The sequence below is a fragment of the Psittacula echo genome, assembly GCF_963264785.1.
Source record: "Psittacula echo genome assembly, chromosome: 6".
NCBI classification, from domain to species: domain Eukaryota; kingdom Metazoa; phylum Chordata; class Aves; order Psittaciformes; family Psittacidae; genus Psittacula; species Psittacula echo.
Genome location: NC_137743.1, coordinates 36,080,909 through 36,102,163, shown reverse-complemented (window position 1 = coordinate 36,102,163; position 21,255 = coordinate 36,080,909). Strand labels below are relative to the sequence as shown.

The following is a 21,255-nucleotide window of genomic DNA, read 5'->3' as shown; positions in this document are numbered from 1 at the left end:
TAATAATTAGTTCTCTTTTTCTGCTGCAGAGGTCTTTGAAGAAAGCTTTAACATATGTAATCACTCTACATAAAATTATATTTTAAGCTACACTATGTTTATATATTATATTAGCATAGAGGTGTATAACTGCTCATTCACTCAAATAGCAGTGGCTGTGAGAAGAAACAGTGTTAGATTTTTCATGGAAAATAGAGTGGGATAGTGGGTTTCTTAAAGGCAGACTTGAACTCGAGTGTTTAGATCCTAAGTTGCAAGTCTCTGTTGCGCTAATAGTAAGCCTCAACCTGGAGAGGGTTGTACTCTGTATCATTAGTAAGGTGTAACTATAGTTATGCAAATTTAACATCTCAGAATTTTAAATGAATTTTGCAATAGCACATGTACATTCAGTTACTATTATCTACTTAGATTGAGATTATAGAATCAGATACAAAAGTTTATAAATTCTTTTGATTAGTCCATAGAGGAAGAACAACACTATTGATACCTTAACCATTCCTCTGGTAGTGTTCATGTTTTTGTTTTTCTTAGCTGAATTCAGATGTCAGCCAGGACGTTTTCAGTGCGGCACTGGGCTTTGTGCTCTTCCAGCCTTCATCTGCGATGGAGAGAATGATTGTGGGGACAATTCTGATGAACTGAACTGTGGTAGGCCATTATAGATATTGTAGACTTCAGAAAAACAGTGAACAGATTGAAATACCACCCTTTAAATTCTGTCAAGAAACTGTATTATATTTTTTTTACTTTTTAATTTTTTAATCTTTTAACCTTTAACTTTTTTTAACTCTTATTCTTTTAACTTTTAGAGACACATGTGTGTCTGTCAGGTCAATTCAAGTGCACAAAGAATCAGAAGTGTATTCCAATAAATCTGAGATGCAATGGACAGAATGACTGTGGTGATGAAGAAGATGAAAGAGACTGTCGTAAGTAATATGGATTGATGTACAGTGCTTCATATAGAACAGAACAAACTAAAATGTCATGTATTAACTTCACTTTTTAAAATCACTGCAAAAAAGAGAGGTGTGTAAACAGTTAATTTCAAGCGTTTAATTGGGTTTCTGACTTAGGCTGAAACATCCATTTTACTCTTAACCAACTCACAAATGACTCATCTTCTTGAGGCTTTCATCTGCCATGCCTTGCAGCAACATATTTGAATGGAAGATATTTTTGTGTGTCTTTTTTTGGAAAAGATGTAGATCCATAGCTGCTTTTATATCCTTTGATGGAATTTTCCACCTTTTCTATTCCCTCTCTTCTGGGGACTTCTACATTAATTTGCCAATATAGCTTGATTTCCATTTACTTAGCTGTTAATACATCTTCTCATAAATTCATTTTCACTGCTTATTTCTTAGATATAAGTAGAGAAAATATTTTCAGATTAAGAAGGAAATGTATTGAGTTGCTTGTGGCTTTGATAATTTTGTAATTAGAATGATGGTGTTGTCTTGAATTACATCTCTGTCATTCGCTCAGTTATTCAGATCTGCTAATCTAATGTGGTTATCCCTGTTTCCTGAATTAGCTTTCTCAAGGTTTGTATATGCTGCATTTCTGCAAAGAACATGGTCTTCTTCAAGGGATTGCTGAGGACACAAAAGCTTTGTTGATGGTTATGTTTAATGGCCATCTTCTAAACATCTTGGCAGAACTGTAGCCTTAGATAGTATCAAATGCTGGTTTGCATGTAATGTTTCTCTAAGTACTTTAAGTGGGGTCTAAGAAACTCCTGTGAAAGATAAAGGAGACTGCCTTTTTCGTTATAAAGAACTGCACATGATGTGGAAGGTTCCCAAAAGCTTGAGGTGTAGCTGACAAATGAAAAATCAGAGTAGTAGAGTCTACAGCACAGCAGTACTTAGGGACTATGATGGGGGAATGGGGTCAGGATCAGTGGTGATGGAGTTGAAAACTTCCTAGGGATTACTGGGGATAGGAGAGTCTGCTGTGACATAAAGGACATAATTGTCTGAAACATTCAGACATAATTGTCTGAAACTCAGCCATCAGCCCACCTGCAAAGACACGGTGGGGAGTGGTGGAGGTTAATTTTTTGTTTCTGTTCTGTTTTACCTAGACTTTATTAGCTTCTCTTCTAAGAAAGTTAAGTATGCTAGTTTATATTTTAATATAACCTCACTTGTGGCTTCTGAAAACTCTTCAGATGCCTTTGAGGAGATTATGAAAAGGAGAGGTTTTAAGTAAGTCTGCCAGAAAGTTCATATTGACTTGTGCTCCTGTCACAAGACAGATAACAGAGGAGATTATCTATTTTATTCTAATTTCACTGGATTAGGATTCATAAGATACAGACCTTTTTTTTTTCAGCCCTACCAATGATTTTATGTATCAAGTGACCTTGAAAAAGTTACATTTCATACTTAAGGCTTTCCATATGTGAAATTGAGGTAATTATGCTGGTCTTCCCTGTAAAGCACTTTGAAATCCCCTTGTGAGGTGTCCTAGCTGAGAGTCAGTATTACTTTTTAATAAGTGTAGTCAGCAGCATCGCCAAGTCTAAATGCTGTTTAATTCCAGCACTGTAAATTTATGTATGGAAATGTGACGCGTAATGAAATAATACAATGACTTTTTCATCTTGCCAAACACAAGAAACAAGAGTGATAGTACCAAGAAGCAATCACTTCAAAAGGGATAGAAAAATTCCTTAAAAACTTCATGGAGTTCCTTTGGTAAAAGTGGGACAAGCGTTCATGTGGGAAAACATTATCAGAGAATAGATCATAATGTTTTCCACATAGGTACAATTCAGCTTAGAAAAATTTCAAGTTTTTAGTACCTATGCATATCTCTATGCATTTGATCACAAATAGCTTGCTCAAAGTCTAGTCCAGTATTCATTTTGCCTCTATATTTTCAGTTGTGAGAGTTGAAGAAATAGTAAGATCCCACATATAATCTTGTGAGGGAGACAATCTAGAGAACTGAGGATCTTTTTTGTTGCCAAGTGGCTGTTTCTAAAATTAATGCAGTTAAAGCTTGAACTTAGAGCATCCTGAAAGAATAGGATGAATGTTAGCTGCATCTTTGCATCTTTAACTTGCTCTAGGATTTATCCACAACATTTTTCTGCTAAACTGACTTTCAGAATTGATAACTAGTGTTTTAGGAAGTTAGGGAAAAAAAAAAAAAAAAAAAGTCTGGCTGCTTTTTACTAAAGTAGCTTGTTGAAAAAAAAAAATCACAACAGACACTTTGCTTATGAGATTCATTTGACCTTACTGTAATATATATTATAATACATTAAAAAAAGAGAAAATTATAAACAATATAAACCTGAATGCTGTTTTCTCACAGATGTTACCTAAGTGACGCTACCTGAATTTTGAATCCTTAATAGTTTTTTCTTTAAAACAAATATTTTTTTCTATTAGCAGAAATTTCTATTTTTAATTTGGGATGCTTTTATTTAAAGCTGAAAACAGTTGTTCTCCAGACCATTTCCAGTGCAAAACAACGAAACACTGCATTTCTAAACTGTGGGTATGTGATGAAGACCCAGACTGTGCTGATGGATCAGATGAAGCTAATTGTGGTGAGTATGCCAGTTGTTTAGAATGTATTGCTGTAGCTTGGCATTTTTGACAAAAAGTAACTAAAGGATATAATCAACTCCCTCAATATGTCCTCTTTCAATGTATGGTAATACCTATCTGATGTGATAGCTCTGTCTGGCTCATGCAGTTCTTATTGAATGGGAAACTTTATAAAAGTAGTCTCATATAGTCTCGTCAAACTTCATATTATACTATTATGTTATTGGCAGGAGCTGTAAATTAGTATCTCATTTGGAATATGATGACATTCTTGATTTTTCTCACAGTATTACTCAGCTACTGTCAATTTATTCTGCATAATTTGTTGCTGCTGGAGTTCATAAATAGTGAAAAATGTCGTAATTTGCAAACGATGTTATTTAAGACTAGCTGTACAGAAGGGTCCAGAGCAGATTACAACTTGACATGACCAACTTCTGCTTTTCTCTGTGAGCTCTAGGTGGTTACATGCCCTAACACAGCACCACACAAACTTAGCATGCCCATAGGGATTCTCCAAGATCCGCTGATGAAACTGGTATGAAACTTCTGTACTTAAATTTGATAGTTTAAGGAGGCAGATTCTCTACAGAGAAGATCAAGGACAGAATTGCACCATTACCAAACCAAGCCCTAATGTCAGTCAGATTTTGCACAATATCCAGAACCACAGTGTTCTACCCCACTGGCACAGATTTTTTAGAACATAAGTACTGGCTTTGAATACAAGAATTTCCTTCATTGCTTTTTTGAAGGTTCATTGTTGGATCACAAATACAACTCTACAGCTTTTAGTATGTTTCTCATTGACAAAACAGGTGAGTTGATTATATTTCTGCAGAAACAACTAAAATTACTAAGACTACTCACAAAGTTGTACATGATATTTTATTGTATGCACCTAGTATGCTATTTATCATCACTTGGAAAAAAAAGAAGTATTACACTGTATAGTAGCAGTAGCTGTTCTGTCATTCATTGCTTGTGTTGTTGGAAAGTACTGAGTCAACTTTTGCAGTAAATAAAATAATAAATATAAATATCCACCTGGGGAATGGATTACAGATAATCAGTTGGAGTAAGTGGATCAGTGTTGTTGGAAAAATCACTGAATATGGATGTCAGTGCAAGACACATACCACCAAGTGCAGAAAAATTTGTGGAAATTCAGGACACAAGGAAAAAGGTGAAGAAAATGTTCTGAGATGGGCAGGCTGTGTTCATGAATAAAGTGCTGATAGCGCCAAATTTCGATGGATATGTTTCAAGCAATTGACACAAGCACATATATGAAAATGTTGGAGCTGGTAAATATTCCTAGGAAACTGAACTCTTCCACAACACTGAAAATCAGAAGACCATCATTTGAATTGTCAAGAAGGGGAAACTAGTTAATCATATCAACTGGAGAGAAGTTATAATCCAGGAAATCATTTGGCTTGAGAAAACAGTGTGTGAAAGAGAGATGAACCTTTGCCGTAGATACACTTGATATCCTCTTCTTGGCTATTATAGAACCAGCCTTGCACTGTTCACCTTCTGATCTACTTCATAGGTGCTTTCTCCTGCACTGTCTCTCATCACCTTGATGCCCAGCGTATTTTTTCTTCTAATTTGGACAGCATTCCAATCTTCCAAACTGTGAACTAGTATTTTGAGTAACCCATGCAAGCCCAACTGATATAGCACAAAGGGTCTTAAAATAATTCAGCCAATAATATCATCAAGACACAAAGTTTAAAAGCAAAGAATTAGAAAAACAAAGGTAATGCTGAAGAGGAAAAAATGTATTTGTAATAGTTCACTGTTATTCATCATTTCAGCCAACATGAAGAATAACTTCCAAACTACTCAAACAGTAAAATGGTATAGAGGTGCAATACATGCAATCTCAAGTTAAACAGACTTTTTCAATCGCAATATATGCAACTAGTTTTGCTGGTTCATATCTAAGGCTTGTCTTGCCTTTTGTTCTGTCTCTAGCAGTGACTGAAAGCTAGTATCTAGGGAAGAATATGCGAGCCATGCAGGCTTTTACTTAAACTTCTCTGAGATACTATTCCACCCTCTAACAATCTGAGAATCTGGATAGTGTGAGTTAAATATGGCCCTGTATGCAACTACCCTTATGGATTTTAGTCTCTCTTAACCTTTGTAAAGTTTTACAGCATGCTTCAACAAGGAGTTCTGCACCTTAATTACACACCTCCCTGAAAAAACACCTTAATTTTTATTTTGAATCTGCTAGCTGCATATAATGCTTTTAGTTTTTGTGTTGATAGGAGACAGAACAATTTATCCATATTCACAATCTCTTTGCCTCACACAATTACATGCACATATCTTCACAAGAACAGGATGGGTTTAATCACATTTTAAAGTTTCCCATAATTTTAGCATTTATTTAAATGACCTGCTTATAGCAGTAGTTTCAGCACTGTTTGGACTTCAGCATTGTTTTGGGTTTTTTTTTCAGATGGCTATTTTTATGAACAATTTTGATCGAATTAAATTCTGAAGCTGCAAGCTGAGCATAATAAAGATCTGCATATGTTGATGTAGTACTAGCCATCATCTCTAGTTAATTTCTAAAATGCTTACAATGCAAAACTTGTATAAAGGATAATCTTTCATGCTTTAGTGCTACATAGTCACATGTACTTTGCTTAGTCAACATCTGCTGCTGTATATTATTGGAGATACTATGTTGAGTAAATTTGTTAGAAGTAGTCTGAACTTATTCAGTATTCCATGGTTACTTTCCAACTCAGACAACTGTAATAGAATTAGGAAATGTATGTTTATTAATTAGTGTATGATGGTTTTCAAAAAATAGTAGGTAGAGTTAATTCATGATTTCTGTCTAGGTAATTAAGAGAAACCCTTATATTATGGTATTCTTCACTCACAACTTTTAATACTTTACATCAGAAAAGGCTGTTTGAGTCAGCAGCTGAAAAAAGCTGTGTGTGGTCATAGAAAGTGATTATAATCTGCTTTAAAAGTTACGTGTATTTCAGGTCTTTATTAGCATAATTTTCAACATTAGTATGACTGCATCCTGCTTCGTTACTTTTTAAAAAATAATTTTACTTGTAACCTAAAGAGCCAAAGCAGGTTTTTTTTCTGGTGATGGAGGATGCTATATAAACTTAAACTTTCTTCAGCAGACCTATAATTTCCTGTATCAGCCATCAGTGACAATCTGCCAAGCTCTAGAATAGCTAGCTGATCCTTGATCAAAAACGAGTTTCTTCTCATTTTGGATTTTATCCTTCTCAGGCACACACACAGACAAATGCACAAGCGTGCATGTGTATGGAATCAAAACTCCCAAACAGCAATGCAGTGCAATTAATGACAAAATAATATTTTAATTCATAGCTATTGATGTTTGAACCAAAATGCTTTCAGGATGCATATATAATTTTGGCGGTTTGTTTTGTTTTCCATTTTAAGCCTTCATCCCATTTTCTTCATGCTCAGTCAGAATCTTGATTGTACTATCTAAAGTACAATCCCAGTTCAGTATGCAGGAAAGACAAACACCAATCACTCAACAGCTGCCTCAGGCAGTCATACAAATTCCTGAGAAGGGGCCTTTGTCTATTCCAATAGATCAATGAATCTCTTAATAACAGTTTGGGGACAGAAATATGAAAATTGAGTTATCAGTACTTAAATTCTTTGCCTTTGTAACATTCTTATCTGAACTTTCATGTTTTAAGGTGGTCTCATTTTAAGAAAAATGGAAAGCAGTTTTGTATTGAAGACAGCAATGAAAATGTGTGTGGGCCTGTGCATGCTTTTCAGGGTTCCACAATAAAAAAAAAAAAAAAGAAATAAAATTTTTACTCTAGTTCCTTTGAGATGAGTAAATTGGTCTTTCTCAAAGACTAGATATTTGTTACACAAGTTCCCAAATCTTCAGCTTTGTTATATCTTAGTTCCAGCATTCTAGTTTTTTCCTTGGCTCTCATTAACATAAAGAAGGAAATAAAAGACAAGCAAATCTGGTTCATAAGGCATTGTCAAGTGTAAGCTGCTATGAGAAATCAGTCAACCCAAAAGAAGCTTTCAGATTTGTAAAATGAAGAGAGAGCCTTGCAAACATGCAAAATATTTTGTATAGAAAAAAAGTAAATATTTCTTGGTGTTTAATAAAAATAGAGTAAAAAAAAAAAGAAAGATGAATGCTAAAGTGGTAATCATAAGTTTAGACTGCACTTGGATAAACTAAAAGATAAATAAGTAAAATTCAGCCTTCCTTCATAAGTGTAAAAATGCAATGCTCGAAAATGCATCCTTGAGATAATACTTCATGAAGAATAAGAAAACATATACTTCATGTTCTCTTCATCCTAGCAGGTAGTTGAAATAAAGGGATCCTTCATTCAAAAGAAGCCATCACTGGCTTCTGTATATTACTGATTAGGTGTTGGTATTTCCATTGAATGTATAAAAAAATAAAAAGAATATAATCTGCCATTAGTCTGTAGAATTCATTTTGTGGGCAGATATGTTTATGGGAGATTGTAGACTTTACTAGAAGTACTTTAATCACTGTAGGATGGATTTCTGGTTTGAAACTTGATCTTTTACAAAGCTACAGAAAAAAACTACCAGTGTCTTTTCTTTTTTCATGGTTTGTAACGTTAGATATTTTTATAAGTTCTTGCCAATGTAAGTAGTTGCAATGTCATGATTGAAATGTTAGGCTGTCATCTTGAGAAACATCATAGGAAAAAGTACTATGAGTGAAAACTACTTACACTCACAGTATTGGCAGAGAATAAGGAATAAATGCAAAAAACATTATAATGACCAAATCTTTGAGTGCACACAGCTGAGCTGCAACACCATTTACTTCCATCTTCTTGATATTCAAATGTAGTTTTAACACTCTAGTTTTAGAACCAAACCTAGAACAAAGCGCAGTAAGCAGCAGTTTGGGCCATAGTATCAAATCTAATACCTGTAGTTTGTGGTCCTTTCCATTTCACAGGCTGAAAATGCAGGCTGATTGAAGTTAGTGTTTCATTCCTCCTTCATTCTGTCAGTCATTAGAAGTCATTGAGTTCTCATGATAACAGTATGAAATCTGAAATGACATGTTGTGAGATAGCCTAACAGAAATTTAAAAAATTTCTATTGAAATTTCATCACAGTGACACATAATTTTAAATATGCCATTGAGGCTTTTACAAAGCAAGCTTTCTTTTTTTCTTCAAAGGAAATGCCACTGATAACTTTTTAATTTACTTAATTTCATCTCAGTCCTTAGAACCTGAATGAATTACTCAAGACATAATGTAAATAAAACGCAGAGGCACCACACTCCTCCTACTGGAGGAGTTCAGGATGTTCATGTATCTCCAAGAGGCTTTGCTACAATGCTACTCTATAAACAGGAAAGCTAATTGAAAATTGACTGCATTGCGAAAATTAATCTGTTCAGCATTATATGCTTTATAATGTTTTACTTTGTATAAATAGACTTACAGTCCGAGACATCAGAAGGTGAAAATGTAAATCAAATACTGTCAGGTATGATTAAACATAACATTTTAGAAATATATATTTTGTGTGTATTGCAATAAATATTCTTGTGGTTTAATGTGATCTGATCCTTTGTAAAACAGTCTTACAGATAAATCCAAGGAAAAGTCAATGCAATTTTTACGTTTCAATGAAATAATACCCTCTCCAAAATAATTTGAAATCACTTCTTAATTTTTTTACTTAAAATGACAGTGTATATACAGTCTATATTTTAATTTTATCATCAAATTTTGCCTCTTTTGGTATGAATAAATAAATAGAATCTTAAAGAATGTGGTATGAGAAGTAAATTATTTCTGCAAGTAACATTTAAAGGATAACGGTTGCTCCTTAAGTGTGTTTAGCAATATTGTCATGTCACACTTTAGTAGCAGTCTTTCCAATTTGATTCTTTGTCCTCAGGAATGTAAATAATATTAATCTTAATTGCAGATAAAAAAACTTGTGGGCCTCATGAATTCCAGTGCAAAAATAACAACTGTATTCCAGATCATTGGAGATGTGACAGCCAAAATGATTGTGGTGATAATTCTGATGAAGAAAACTGTAGTAAGTACCTTTTACCAAAGTGCATGTTATAAGGAGTGGAGTCTGTTTAGCAACGTGTAAGAGGGAGCTTTTCAATTTTGCTAAACCACACTTGTATCTGTTCATATGTCATCTGTTGAAAATCAGTTGACCAGAATAGAAAATGTCCATTGCTGAAATTCTCCAATTTTATTCATTCTTATAAAGGGCTGTTATTCTGTATTAGCTGTGAAAAACACCTGACCTATGATTTCTCAATAATCTAATGAATTCAAAGTAAGTATTACAAGTAGTTTACTTTTGTCAGTAAGTTATGTGCCACATTTCTGATCTCTGGATAAGAATCATAAAAAACTGCTCAGTGATAAAGTGATAAACGTTTGTTAACCATGAAGTTTTATCAAACTCTGTTTGCCCTTTACATTCATAGATTCATAGGATGGTTTGGATTGGAAGGGACCTTAACAATCATTTACTTCCAACACCCCTGCCACAGACAGGGACACCTTCCACTAGACCAGGATGCTCAAAGCCCCATCCAACCTAGCTTTGAACGCTTCTAGGGGTTAGGCAGCCAGAGCTTCTCTGGGCAATCTGCCAGTGCCTCACCACTCTCACAGTGAAGAATTCCGTCCTCGTATCTAATTTAAATCTACTGTCTTTCAGTTTAAAGCCATTACCCCTTGGCCTACATTCATGATATTCCTAGATGGTTTGCCTTGTTTTGTATCATGAGACGTTCATTTCTATAATACTTAATTACATTAAGAAATAGTTGTTATTCAGTGTACCTCTGTTAGCCTAGTCCTCTCCTGACAATGGAGAACCTGAATGCCTAATAAATCTCTATAATACCACTTTCAGTGATTTAATTTAGATCTGCTTCTCAGGAAGAAATGGCAGATTCTTCATGGTTTTATCTCATTATTGTTGCCTTTATAAAATATTTCAAGAGAGAAATTTTAAAAATACTTCTCAAGTGTCTTCAGTTGATCATTTCTTTTCTTTATTACTTTTGTACTTAGAAATACAATAAATTAATATCTTCTTGTGTAGATAATCTTGAATGTATATTCCTGATTGTATATCATGAATGTGTATTTAGTGTCTCGAAGGTAATGACCTAGAAATCTTAATAATTAGGCATTCTAATGCTGAGTATGTGCTGTCTGTCCCTTTCTCCAATTTGAGATCCAGTATCTATAAATACAAGATGTCTGAAGACTATCTTGTTCTGCTTGAAATGTTAAAGAGGATTTGTCTGCCTTTTTCTCCTAGTTTCAGCTGTAACAGTTATTTTTCCTTCCTAGTAGCTGGTGTAGGGTTGAGTTCTGGCTTTAGTCTGCGAACAGTGCTGATAAAATACCGATGTTTTAGTTGTTGCTTATACAGCCCTTACCCTGATCAGTCTCTTATGCCCTTCCAGTGAGGAAAAGACATGTCCTGGGTTCAGCTGCAACAGTTATTTTTCTCCTTCTTAGTAGCTAGGGCAGTGCTGTGTTTTCAACTTTAGTCTGAGAACAATGCTGATAACACACCAGTGTTTTTAGTTGTTGCTAAAGTAATGCTTACTCCAGTCAAGGACTTTTAAGTCTCATGCTCTGCCAGTGAGAAGGGGCACAGGAAGTCGTGAAGAAGCAGAGACAGGACTCCTGACCCAAACTAGCCAAAGGGGTATTCCATACCACAGCACATCATGCCCAGTATGTAAGGTGGGGGAAGTTACCCAGAAGGGGCAGATCGCCGCTCAGGTCAGGATGGGCATTGGTCAGTGAGTGGTGAGCAATTGTATTGTGCATCACCTGCGTTTGTTGTTGTTCTTTTTTCTCCTTACCCCTATCAGTTTTATATTCTCTCCCCTTGTTATTTCCCTTATTTAGTAGCAGTAGTAGTTTTATATTATGTTTTAGTTATTGGACTGCTCTTACCTCAACCCCTGGTGTTTACATTCTTTCGATTCTCTTCCCCATCCCGCCCAGAAGTGGAGAAGGAGGGGAGGTGAGCAAGTGGCTGCATGATTCTGAGTTACTGACTCACTTAAACCATGACACTTTTAATTACTATTTACATTTGAAAATGTTGTGAGTTACTGCAAGCAATAGTGCTGTAGTTTTCACATACAAGTCATCTAAAGGGGAAAATGTCATCTGATTCAGTAATCACTCAGAACCTTTTATGGTTATACACCCAGGGGTAGGGTCGGCACACAAAAGATTTCTTAACTTTGTGAGAGATTTTGCTTAAGAATTTGTTATTTTTGCTAGTGGTATTCTTTCAATTTTCATATATATTAAAATACTGAGAAATTATTTCATATTCTTTTATTCTTGCATAAAAGTAAAATAGACATATTATTTAGCTGCAGCTGTGTTAATGTACATGACTAGAAAATGTTTTGAAAATTTGAAGAAAAAAGTCATACCAAAATGCAACTTATAGAATCATAGAATCATAGAATAGTTAGGGTTGAGAAGGACCTTAAGATCATCTAGTTCTAACCCCCTAGGCAGGGACAAGTGTCACACATCTTATTTGAAATTTGTCATATGTGACATGGGATTTATTTATCACCCAGTGTTAATGATTTTCTTCCTTAAAGTTCAGATTATCATAGTAGAAAGTGAATTAAAAAAAAAAAAAAAAGATAATAAAGGAGCAATCGTCTGACTGGTTTCCTTTTTTAAAAAAAATATTAAGCTTGCCATCTTTTTATTCACATCAATAATTAAGTTATATATTCAGTTCTTGGCTGTTCTCTAGACTTCGAGATAAAGACATCTGTAGTTAATTACAATGGATGGAATTAGTGAGTTGAGAGTACGCAGACACAGCTGGTGCATCAAACTAAAGGCCAGAGTGGTGAACTCCAGAATTATTTTTTAATTTTACTTTTACTTTATTTTCTTTTGCTTGTCAAATGCATGATTCACTTAACTTTTGTTAATATTCGATATTCTGCTGTTTAGAGTAAATACAGGAGGTGTTTATTGACGCAACTGTAAAATCTAAAATCTTGGAAGGATTGTGAAAATACATAATACTGTTCAGTTGTTTGAAATAGATGTATAAAATTCTTTATAGGCTGTCAAGCCACTTATATAATAAAGTGTAATGAAACAAAATTAGAATTTCAAAAGCATTTGACAAAATATGTTGTGCATTATGGTAAGTTGTTCATAGCATACATGAATATACAAAGGTTGTCAGGCAACTGTATCAGAAAATGAGTCGTTTCTCAATAACGCAGACTGAATTCATTGAATTACAGAAATTCAGTGCAAGTATTTATATTTCTCTACACAGTTTCTTTATATGCACACACAGATTCCTGGTGATGTTATCAGAAATGAAACAGAATGCATGTTAAAAAATATCACGTATAGGTACGAAAAAATATTAGTGATGTAATGCAAATAGTTGTGCCTGTTATGACTTTGTTATTTAAGTGTAGTTGTCTTACAGTATGTTGTTCTTTAACTCTATTTGGACCCTCCCAAATAAGTAAGAGAAGCTATAGGTCCATACTGAGTTAGTGCTAAGCAAAGTAGATGAATTTTTAACTCTTCTGAGGTAGTATCTTTTTGGAGGGGAAATTTGCTTTCAGAGTTTATTTGGATTTTTTGATATAAAATAAGAGCAAAAATAGCATTCAGGGAACCTGAAAAAAGGAAAATTCCATAGTAATGACTATCTTATTGCTGCTGAAAAGAAAGCAGCAGTAATATTTTATTGAACATAATTAAAGAAAATTTAATACTGTAAACCTTGAAGCAAAGCAAATGTAATAATGCTGTAGACAGACATTAATTCAATCATTGTATAAATATTACTGTTGCTCTAGAATCTTCTCAACATTGTTGTGTTGCTCCTACAAGTTCTCAGGAAAACAAATTAGTTAATTTTGTCCTGGAATAAGTTTGTATCCCAAAATGCAATGAAAACTAGCAATTATTTAATGTTTAATAGAAAATGTTTTAAACCAGCATATTGAAAGAAACTAACTTGGAATGTTTCATAAGGTCACCTTGCCAAAAGCAAATGTGTCACTTTCACATCATAAAGTGATGTGTACCAAAGGTTTTTTCTTTTATCTACACCTACCAGTCTAATGTCTAGATTAACAAAGAACAAGTGTTGTCTTTGTTTTGGTGAAATACAATGCTAAATACAAGTTACTTAAAAGAAGTAAAGAAAATCTTTACTGAATGCCACATTAAGTGTGTGGGGAAAAAAACCTCTATGACCACTTTAATTGTCTTTACAGGCATTCATGTTGCAGGATTGTCCATGTTAGAGTTCTTAGCAGTATTGTAATAGACTATTGGATTTGTAATTCCAGTAAGGAAGAGTGGGTTTATTTTTTCCTCCTCTACTATTTTGTCATATGTACTAGTTTTGGCTGGGATAGTTTTAATTTTCTTCATAGTATCTTGTGTGGTGCTCTGTTTTGTATTTGTAACCAAAGCAGTGTTGGTGACAAACTGATGTTTTAGTTATTGCTGAGCAGCACTTATTATACAGTCAGGGCCTTTTCTGCTCCTCACCCCACCCCACCAGTGAGTAGGCTGGGAGTGCACAAGAAGTTGGAAGGGACACAGCCAGGACAACTGACCCCAACAGACCAAAGGGATATTTCATGTCAGAGGATGTCACACTCGGCAATGAAAAGCTGGGGAACAGAAGGAAGAAGGGGAGATGTTCAGAACTATGATGAATGATGTCATTCATCTTCCCAGCCATAATACATGATGAAGCCCTGCTTTTCTGGAAGCAGATAAACACCAGCTTGCTGATGGGAAGTAGTGAATGAATGACTATTTTGCTTTGCTTGTGCACACAACTTTTGCTTTACCTATTAAACTATCTCATCTCACAAGTTTTCAAACCTTTACCCTTCTGAGTAGCTGTATGTGGCTTAGCTGCCCTGTAGGCTTAACTCATGATATTACCGTTTTGCTGTTATGTTTATCATATTGGATACTCTGGCTTAGTTTACTGAAAGGTTTCAAAGCCAGCACAACTATCTAGTAGTAAATCTGATGAATGCTCATTCATTGCAAGAAAGTGCGGCATATGTATGTCCCCCAATTTCTATAAATGATTGTGATCTCCTGCCAAATGCAAGGATTAATCAGGAGGTCAATGTACAATGTACATTTTGTTTGAGGTGCTTATATCCCATGTTTGTATTGCTGTTACTTTTTCTATGTACCTTTCCTATTATACAAATTATTTCTCTAAAAGTTTGCTGTTACAAGACATAGAATTCTCACAAGAAGCAAACATATTTATCCTGTACAAATGTAGGTAAAAATTACACTATAACTTCAAACTTCATGTTTTAAGAAAAAAAGTTATGTTTTTTTCCCATTAGACTTGTATATCAGTACATCAGTCTCCTAAAAACTGCTTTCAGTTCATGACTTTGTGCAGTATCTATGTCTATTAAATGGGAAACTGAACCCCAAATACGAAATAATTTTGAATGTTTCCCATGAGATCCTTTTCTTGCTGCCATTTAAGTTTATGAGAAATGTCTATTGGCTGCAGATTATTTTCAGACTTTACAATGTGAAAGAAGTCGATCATCTTATGTGCTGTGTTTCAAATGAAATTCTTTCTAATAATTCAAAAAATGTTTTTTTTCAGGAGGGAGATTCAGTGTTTTTATAAAGCAAAAGCTGAATGATGCTGTCCTTCATCGGTTATACAGAAGTCTATTAATACTCATTCCTTTCAGTTTGAGCAATGATGGGAAAGTGCTCTTCTGTGTTCATATGTAAATCACAGAGAAGTATTTCAGCCACAGAGAAATACTTCTTGCAAACAAAGAATTGAGAAGTTAGCTCATTGTGTACATTCTTCCAGAATCAGATCTGTTTATAAATAATTCATGAGCAGTGTAGAAAATGTGTTTGCTTATATTTTGCAAATCAGTATAGAAACATAACAAATGTATTTGCATGTGAATTACTTTCCCCACAAATTATTTCTTTTACATAATACATCATATTGTGAACTTTCTCTTCCTGGCCTGTTGACAAAAAAAAAAGAATCAAATGTCAGTGATTTGCTAATGTTTATACAATTAGCTTTTGCTTTGAAAATAATTTGAAGTAGTATGTGTATAATCTAGGAATCTGTATAAATGGCAGCCTTTGATTTGCTTAAATATGATATTGCTGGTGAACTGATGCAATTGCTATAGATCTGCTTTATTATGACTTTCCTACAGCTTCAACATGAAAAGTTGTTCCTACCCAAAAAAAATGAAATTTCTCCCAATAACTTTCAAACAGGGTCATTTTGACGTTTTTCAAGAGAAAAGAAAAATGACTGAAAGGTTCTTTAAAATGGTTCCTTTCTAGAAACAGTTTTTGTTTTTTGTAAATGCAGGAAAAACACTAAGTTCAACTTTACTTTAGATCTGTGCAACTCATGTCTAGTATATTCTCATACTGGTACTTAAATCTCAACTGGAAGCTTTTAATGTTATGTTTGCTTTCCTTGATCACTAATGGTACGTTTTTCAAAAGCATTCATGCTTACACCATCCATAAAGCTATAGGACCCTTTAGCATTGCCTAGTCCATTACTGTTCATTGGTACTGTCTCCTTTCAAGTATTTGCTCTTTGTTTTTCACCCTTGCTCCACTGATTTAGTCACTGCCATTTGCCATATGCCTGACTCTTTTCCCATCTCTCTGTTGAAAAGGTCTTACTAAATAATCCTTATTTTTGATTTTACATTGTCGTGGTTTAAGCCCAGGCCGTAAATTAGAACCACACAGTCTACTTCCCCCCCACCTTTCTTCCCCCCGCTCCTGGAGGGACGGGGAGGAGAATCGAAAGAATGCAACTCCCACGGGTTGAGATAAGAACAGTTTAGTAACTAAGGTATAACATAAACCACTACTGCTATCACCAATAATAATAATGATAAAGGAAATAACAAGGAAGAGAATACAACCACTCACCAACCGGTACCTCACCCCCACCCCGCAGTGATCCAGCCCTGCCGGGAACTCTCAGTTCTACATCCTGGGCATGACGTGCTGTGGTATGGAATACCTCTTTGGCTAGTTTGGGTCAGGTGTCCTGTCCCTGCTTCCTCCCGGCTTCTCCTGCTCCCTGGCAGAGCATGAGACTCACAAAGTCCTTGGTCAGTCTAAACATCGGTGTTATCAGCTCTGTTCCCAGGCCAAAAGTCAAAAACACAGTGCTGCACCAGCTACTAAGAAGGAGAAAAAATGACTGCTACTGCTGAACTCAGGACATACATTATTTACATAATGCAAGATTTACTGTAATGGAAATAATACCACAAATAATCCTTGTTTGCTTTTTCAGTCCTGCTTTCTCAAAGGTCTGTGACTGGCAAAGTTTGAATTGCATGCAGAGACTTCTATAAGTTCTCCTCAGTCAGCACTACTTCTCTGCCTTTGTTTAATCTAATGGTCCAAAGTCCAGACATCAACTTAATTTTTTCCAGTGTCTTCAGTAGCTGTCCTAATTTTCAGGAGGAAAGCACATATTATTCGGCTGGGGAATCTTCCACACTGGTCCCTTTGCCAGTGTTTTTATGGCAGAAGTACCAAAATTGCACAGCTGTGCAGTGCAGTGTGTGCAGTGAAGTAAATAGGCTGAAACAGACAATCTCACCTTCTCAGGATTACTCCCTGCAGCCTGCTTCTCCTGTTTTCTTTGTCTGTATCTTGAATTAATTTTGTGCCTACTCTTCCCATTTATTGCATCTGCCTTTTATAATGACTTCAGACCTCCCTGTGTTTTGTTTCTTCCTAGGGAGTAGAACAACATACCCACTTATTACAAAATATCCTATGTACCTTCCAATCTTTACTGTCTCCTATCCATCTGTAAACTCCTTAGTGTTTTGGTTTTTTTTTATTTTGTTGGTTTGGTTGGTTGGTTTTTTTGGTGTGTTTTTTGTTGTTGTTGTGGGGTTTTTTGGTGGGTTTTTTGGGTTTGTTTTTGGTTTTGTTGGGGTTTTTTTGTTGTTTTGTGTTGTTTGTTTGTTTGTTTGTTTTCAATCTAACATCTGCCTTCTGTTTCCCTAAAATTATTTGAAAATTCCATCCTTATCCTTACCTTTTTTCTTTTCTTTTCCTCCTTTTCTTTTTTCTGACAAATTGACAGCAGTGGTTTCTTTTATACTATCCACTGACTTTTACAAATTCTCATTCTGTTAAATCTCTCTAACAATTTTGTCAGTATTTAAGTCAGGAGAATATTGTCATGCTTCCTCCCATACTTGATTTCTGGAAAACAGATTCTTATTTGAAACTCCATCCTACAGGAAAAAAAAAAAAAAAAACAACCAAAAACCCTCACAGTTTGCAAGTTTTGACTTTGACGTAGTCATTCATTAAGTAATTCGGGGGTTTATGTGTAAAATATTTTATAGAAATGCTAATAAACCTAGGGTTGTTACTTCTCTTTATTCAGAGCCTCAAACCTGCACTTTGAAAGACTTTCTTTGTGCAAATGGAGACTGTGTTTCAGCAAGATTCTGGTGTGATGGGGACTATGACTGTGCAGATGGCTCAGATGAGGTAGGCTTCTTCCAGGAAAAATACTTCTTTAGGATATATGTAGGTTTATATTTTTGGAGAATGGATTCCCACACATAAATATTTTAAAAAGCAGCAATGATGATTCTACATGATCCATATATACAAATATCTTTAATTTATTAAACCTAAACCTATTGAAATAGTTATCCTAAAAAGAGAGCGTACAAATAAAATCAAGTCATTTAACAATAGTCTACATCTTTTTATCCTAGCAATAATTTGGACCTCTTCCCATCCTGGGAATATTTTGTGTCCTGGCTGGGGAGCTGTTCTTTCTACACATAGCAGTGTTTTGGTTTGGTTTGTGATTTGTTTGGGGTTTGTTTTGGTTTTTTTGAGAAAACAATGTAGACTGTTGTTTAGCATAAACTCACTAGATAAGACTTTGCTATTTTTCTGTTCATTCATGTCACTTTTGTCCCTTCTTTCTTGCTCAGCTGCTTCACATGTACTTAGAGGGTGCAAGCTACCTTTCATAAATCGTATCTACAAATACATATTTTTTTATAAGGCTGACTGTATTTCATAGTGTGGAGGAATATTGACTGTAACTTCTGTGATAAACTGTATATTTACCCATGTTTATATTAAACTCCTTATATTGTATATACCTTTTTTTTTAATTGTACCAGAGGTATTGTGAAACAAGCTGTTCTAGAGATCAGTTCCAGTGTTCCAATGGTCAGTGCATATCTGCAAAGTGGAAATGTGATGGTCATGAAGACTGCAAACTTGGGGAGGATGAGAAAAATTGTGAACCAGGTATTGTTTTCAATAATGCTGAGAAATAAAATTAAGTAAGGACTAAATCAGAATTAAATAAGGATAAAATAAATCAACAAATCAAAGTTTCTTAGGCACTAGAAGTAGCAAGGAGTGCAAAAACAATTCTTAGTGATAAAATGCAAATATCCTTTCACTATCATTATATAATTCACTTATGATGCAACAGTCCAGTTTTGTCAAATATGTAGTGGTTTACGAAGTAGTTTAGGAAGGCTCTGGTCATCTACAAATATATGTTTACTCAGTATGTTAACCAGATGAAAACAGATTATAAGCCAACTTATTTATAAATTGTCTTTTTCTTAATGCTAAAATATGTGTTTGTAATCAGCATCTCCAACATGCTCTTCAAGTGAGTACATGTGTGCAAGTGGAGGCTGTATTTCAGCATCTTTGAAATGCAATGGAGAGTATGACTGTACTGATGGATCTGATGAGGTAGGTGACAAATTTCTGTTGATTTTTTTTTATCCTCACCTACTCTCTGACATGGAATTTGTTAACAGTTTTAGATCTGAAAATAATTAAAACGGCAAATGTTTTGGGGTGGTTTTTTGCATCCATTGAACACTGTCAGATAACAGTCCCATGATTTTTGCTCCTTGGTAGTTACACTGCATTATGTTTGTTATAATAAAGAAAATTGTGTCTCTTAGGTCAAAACCTGAGCATGGTTCTTGGGGGGTTTACTTCAGGGAATGCTTTGTACTGGCAGCGTGGAGACGCTTGTGTCACAATTGCCTCCCTCTGTTCTCTAGATTCTTTTCATACAGTCCTAGCTGGCACCTCAGACTGCATGGGCCTTCATGCCATGCTCTTCCTACTGTTGCACTGTTGATATGTTTTTAAAAATTATCACTTTCATGAACAACTCCAGGAAAAAATACCAGTTCTGTTATTTCTCAGAACCATAAAGGTGCCAGTTAGAGTATAAAGGATCATTTCTTGTAGGACAGTTGACTTCAGAACTGTAAATGTAGCCATTGTTCCCATTGCTAATATAAAGCAAGGTAAAGAATACCAGAACACATATAAGGTGTGACTTCAGTAACTATTTAAATTGTACATTGTATTGTCAGGGACAACTTTATTGTATTAAGTACACAATGCAATAAAAGCCAGCATTGGTAAATTTTGTTCAGTTTGTCTTAAGTATGTTGCAGCTCTTGTTCATTAATACGTCATTCGTATCTGTATTCACACAGATGGATTGTGTAACAGAATGTAAAGAAGATAAGTTTCGATGCAAAAATAAGGCTTACTGTATACCTGTAAGATGGCTTTGTGATGGGATCCATGACTGTGTGGATGGCAGTGATGAAGAAAATTGTGACCAAGGCAAGAGATACTTTTCTTTAAAGGGCTTACTTTGTCGGTTTTTTTATTAACACACGTTGTAATTTAGTGGTGCCTTGGCCATTCTGGGTGATGAAATGAAAGCTCTGTGACCTATTTTGACCTCATTCTTGTGATTTTGGGGGCCCCAGAGCTGCACGAAGTACTCGAAGTGGGGTATCAAGAGAGAAGAGTAGAGGGGAAGAATCACATCTCTCAACCTGCTGGTCATGCTTCTTTTGATGGAGCCCAGGACACAGTTGGCTTTCTGAGCTGCAGGCGCACATTGCTGGGTCATGTTGAGCTTATCAGCGAACACCCCCAAATCCTTCTCCTCAGGGTTGCTCTCAAGCCATTCTCTGCCCTTCTTGTATTTGTGCTTGGGATTGTGCCAACCCACATGCAGGACCTTTCACTTGGACTTGCTGGACTTCATGATATTTGCATGGGCCAACTTCTGAAGTCAAGGTTCCTCTGGATGACATCCCTTCCGTCCAGCGTGTCAACCATTTAATATCCTCAGCAAACTTGCTGAGAGTGCACCCAATCTTACCATCCATGTCACTGACAAAGATGTTAAACAGTGCTGGTCCCAGTACCAATCCCTGAGGAGCAGTGTTTGTCACCAGTCTCTGCTTGGATATCAGACTGTTGACTGCAGCTCTTTGAGTGTGACCATCCAGGCAATTGCTTACCCACCAAATGGTTCTTCTGTGAAATCCATGTATCTCCAGTTTAGAGACAAGGATGTCATGTGGGATAGTGTCAGATGCTTTGCATAAGTCCAGGTAGATGACATCACTTTTTTTCCAGTATTGTCCACCAGTACTGTAACCCTGTCATAGAAGGGCACCAAATTTGCCAGGCACGGTTTTCCT

The 21,255-nt window shown here is 35.4% G+C and overlaps 1 protein-coding gene across 1 annotated transcript in view; it reads left to right on the top strand.

Annotated features, from left to right (window-relative positions):
* The window catches only part of LRP1B (LDL receptor related protein 1B), a gene marked incomplete at both ends in the record, with an annotated part of 775,176 nt that overhangs the window by 688,892 nt on the left and 65,029 nt on the right, over nt 1-21,255 (top strand). The window contains 8 exons of the mRNA XM_080621164.1: nt 535-651; nt 813-932; nt 3,452-3,571; nt 9,567-9,683; nt 18,129-18,235; nt 18,889-19,018; nt 19,374-19,480; nt 20,248-20,380. Coding sequence (XP_080477290.1) covers nt 535-651; nt 813-932; nt 3,452-3,571; nt 9,567-9,683; nt 18,129-18,235; nt 18,889-19,018; nt 19,374-19,480; nt 20,248-20,380 — 951 coding nt within the window. The remainder of the gene's footprint in view (nt 1-534; nt 652-812; nt 933-3,451; nt 3,572-9,566; nt 9,684-18,128; nt 18,236-18,888; nt 19,019-19,373; nt 19,481-20,247; nt 20,381-21,255) is intronic.